Raw genomic sequence first — 3767 nt, 5'->3', positions numbered from 1 at the left:
CGTAAAGAGGCGACTCCTCGTGAGTTGACTTGCAGGGAATATTATACAGGGCCGCCTTCTGGAAACCCCTAACAGTCCACTTATTTGGCCAACTAACAGAGAGCCTCTTTGGTGCTATAAATAATTAGTTGTGCTAGTAGCTTATACAATATAAAACGAAAATAATCTTGAATCATGAATCTTGAAGACATTAGTAATCTAATAATTAATTGAATCACACAAAAACAAATTGGTTTTGAAGGATTTTTATTCATGGTTAAAAAACAAACAGTACCATGAAAAGAGATGGTAGTGAATCTATAGATGGTATAATGACATGTTTGTATGGGAAATAGTTCAAAGAATACATTGCTGCGAGTTTAAAACAATTCTAAGTGACTACAAATAAAACAGTTACTAAGGACTTAGTATTTTTATTAGCACAATAATTGCAAAGTAAAAGTGAGTTACAGTCATAATGTAGAGAGACATACAATACAAGCTCAAAGCCTTAGTTTCATGCCATGCAGTCCTTCAGGTTCAGGGAACAGGCTAATGTTCTCAGCTTACATCATGTAATATAGCAGGTTTATAATAGCCTGGACCTAGAGCAGTTAGTGCCGTCTTGCCAACTCCTAGTCATTCTCAAGACATTGTTTCAAGACTGCACAAACCGATCTAGGACCAGGCTAGGTTTTTATAGTGGTCTAAGCCAAGCTTCACAGACAAGTGGGATTCATTAATGACATTATCCGGTATTAATGCCCGTCTGCCTGACAACCATTTTAAAAGACAAGGTGTAGTCGCTAGCCTGGTCCAAGATCGGTTTGTGTCATCTTGCCAATTCCTATCGTCATTGGCATGGCAGCACAAACATATCTGGGACCAGGCTGTAAGATCTCACCAACTAGATAGATTACTGTACTATATCTCCAGTGTCTTGAGTGCAACTTGAAAGCGAGATGTTTTCTTGAGACAGTCTTTTCATTTCAAAGGGGTTTCACAGGATAGTCCATTGAGCTGTGGTCACTGGTTATGCATGCAGCGTTAAAATGGTGAGATGTGCCTTAAAGCAACGGTATTCCTACATTCCATATTCCCACTATTAGTCTGAATCCAGAAGGAATTGTTTCATTTCACCCTCAGTTTGGATCCAGGCAAGCCTACGGTTTCCTCTAAAAGCAATGGTAAAACAAGAGGAGAGTTCCAGGCAGTGTTATATTGAAGTTGAGGTGCTTCAGTTCACAGTGCTCTCACAGCAAGTGAAAATGACAATTGTTTTTTGTTGTTGAGAATGACAAAAGAAGTCGACTATAGCTATATCCTCAACCATACAAAATCTATTTGTGTTCTGTCTTGTAACTGTAGACATCTTTTGTCCTCTTATGTTCCATTTGTCTTTCCTGTGACTGAAAGAAGGAAGAGCTAAAGCAAGCCAAGTATACCGGATTATATAACAACACTTCTGCCCTAGTTCCTACACCAGGGTTCTTCAATTCTGGTCCTGGAGGGCCGAAACACCTCTGTTTTTCATCCTCTCCTTCTAATCAGGGGCTAATTCAGACCTGGGACACCAGGTGAGTGCAATGAACTACCAGGTAGAAATAAAAAAAACAGAAGTGTTTCGGCCCTCCAGGACCGGAATTGAAGAACCCTGCCCTACACATTCCTGCAACATGGCCATACAGCCTGTGTACACTGGTGCAATACCAGCAGTCTCACCAGGTACCACCAACCCTGGTTGATAGAGGTGACTGATATAGAATGTCAAACCCTGATTAAGAGTTAACTTCTGCTATTCTCGACATGATTTGAGTTCTTACGGGCCACAGGGCACACATGCATGATGAGTCACACAATAAATATGTATAAATGGTAGTGTTTTACTTTGTCCATCAGGCCCTTTTATATACCCAACTGTTATACTGCAGAGAGGAAAACCCGCTCTTGTACCCCATGTTGTTTGAGTTAACAGATTTAACGCTAATGTTAGACATCAGAAATTAGCACCGTGCAGTTGGTCGTTTTTAAATCTTGAATCAGTTTCCACCAGTTTAGTTAAATGACAGAGTACAAGCTTTTCTTTGTTTTAGCACTTAAAGACACTTTGATATAATTCAATACAATCCCAATACATTCTAGTGGTTAATCAGGTTTTAGTAAAACACATTTTTTTAAACAAATAAAAAAGGGAAATAAAAATCTACTGCTCACTTAAAAGTAGTAGGCCTAAATAAACAAGCGTAAGAAGCCACACACTGCACTGAACCAGACTGAATGCACACAGTCATTCACCACAGAGCAACCGTTATTAAAACTTAATAAGCACATTATTTTTAAATATAAAATTGGCACACACTAGGAGGTGAACACAGAGTTATAAAGCCAGACAAACAAATAATAATAATAAGCGTGTGGGGTCAAAGGTTGTGGGGTTGTGGCTCGCTCAAGGGGAAGCGTGAGAGGGGAGGAGTCATCTAGGGTTCCTTTGCTTTTTCAGCCTTTTCTTCAGTCTTCTTTTTGTTTTTCTTGAGGAAGGAAGGAGTGCGGAACTTCTTCTTCTTCTTGGAAGGCGATTTGCTGGGGGATTCGTCGCCGTCCTGTTCGCCGTCAGCATCAGCAGGCTCCTCCCCCTCAGCGGTGGGCTGTTCGGTAGCAGCGGGAGTGGCAGGATCTTCGGCAGGGAGGGAGGGGACTGGGGCGTCGGAGGGTTCGTCGTCTGGGGTCAGGTCAGGGAGGGTCTGTCTCAGTGTAGCCTGGTCACTCTCATCCTTATAGGTGTGCTCCAGCTGAGACTCTGTGGGTGAGTGGGTGGTGGGGGATGTAGTTAGGAGGAAATGGTTCATTTGCAGGACCTGCAAAGCGGCTGCAATACAGACAAAACTACCATTGAAAGCTAATAAGAGATTCGGCTTTTAAAATATCACTCTACTCTCACTTGGGAGGAGTGATACCTCTAATTTTCTTCTGCAATCATTTAGTCTTTGTTCCATAGTCCAGCTTGTGGAGAACACATTATCACTAAAGACCTGTATCACTATATCATCCATGAAAACTGACACGCTACAATACTTCTGCAGATCAGAATCTTTGGGCACCAATCAGACAACATGCTCCTCAGCCGAGGCATGCCTATTCAGTGGGGAGAACAAGTATTTGATACACTGCCGATTTTGCAGGTTTTCCTACTTACAAAGCATGTAGAGGTCTGTAATTTTTATCATAGGTACACTTCAACTGTGAGAGACGGAATCTAAAACAAAAATCCAGAAAATCACATTGTATGATTTTTAAGTAATTCATTTGCATTTTATTGCATGACATAAGTATTTGATCACCTACCAACCAGTAAGAATTCCCGCTCTCATAGACCTGTTAGTTTTTCTTTAAGAAGCCCTCCTGTTCTCCACTCATTACCTGTATTAACTGCACCTGTTTGAACTCGTTACCTGTATAAAAGACACCTGTCCACACACTCAATCAAACAGACTCCAACCTCTCCACAATGGCCAAGACCAGAGAGCTGTGTAAGGACATCAGGGATAAAATTGTAGACCTGCACAAGGCTGGGATGGGCTACAGGACAATAGGCAAGCAGCTTGGTGAGAAGGCAACAACTGTTGGCGCAATTATTAGAAAATGGAAGAAGTTCAAGATGACGGTCAATCACCCTCGGTCTGGGGCTCCATGCAAGATCTCACCTCGTGGGGCATCAATGATCATGAGGAAGGTGAGGGATCAGCCCAGAACTACACGGCAGAACCTGGTCAATGACCTGAAGAGAGCTG

At 41.9% G+C, this 3767-nt stretch overlaps 1 protein-coding gene across 27 annotated transcripts in view; it reads right to left on the bottom strand.

Moving 5' to 3' along the window:
• Positions 1-2162: 2162 nt before the first annotated feature.
• LOC121573429 (alpha-adducin) overlaps positions 2163-3767 on the bottom strand; it is a 41604-nt gene continuing 39999 nt past the window's right edge. For 11 of the 27 annotated variants that reach the window (XM_041885400.1, XM_041885405.1, XM_041885401.1 and 8 more), the window contains one exon: positions 2163-2845. In XM_041885400.1, coding sequence (XP_041741334.1) covers positions 2457-2845 — 389 coding nt within the window. In that variant the 3' untranslated portion in view covers positions 2163-2456. The remainder of the gene's footprint in view (positions 2846-3767) is intronic. The other 16 variants (XM_041885419.1, XM_041885418.1, XM_041885422.1 and 13 more) reach the window with 5 other exon arrangements.

This window comes from Coregonus clupeaformis, chromosome 9, assembly GCF_020615455.1.
Source record: "Coregonus clupeaformis isolate EN_2021a chromosome 9, ASM2061545v1, whole genome shotgun sequence".
Taxonomy (NCBI): domain Eukaryota; kingdom Metazoa; phylum Chordata; class Actinopteri; order Salmoniformes; family Salmonidae; genus Coregonus; species Coregonus clupeaformis.
Note: the sequence above shows the minus strand (reverse complement) of the source record. Positions and strands in the feature narration are given on the sequence as shown.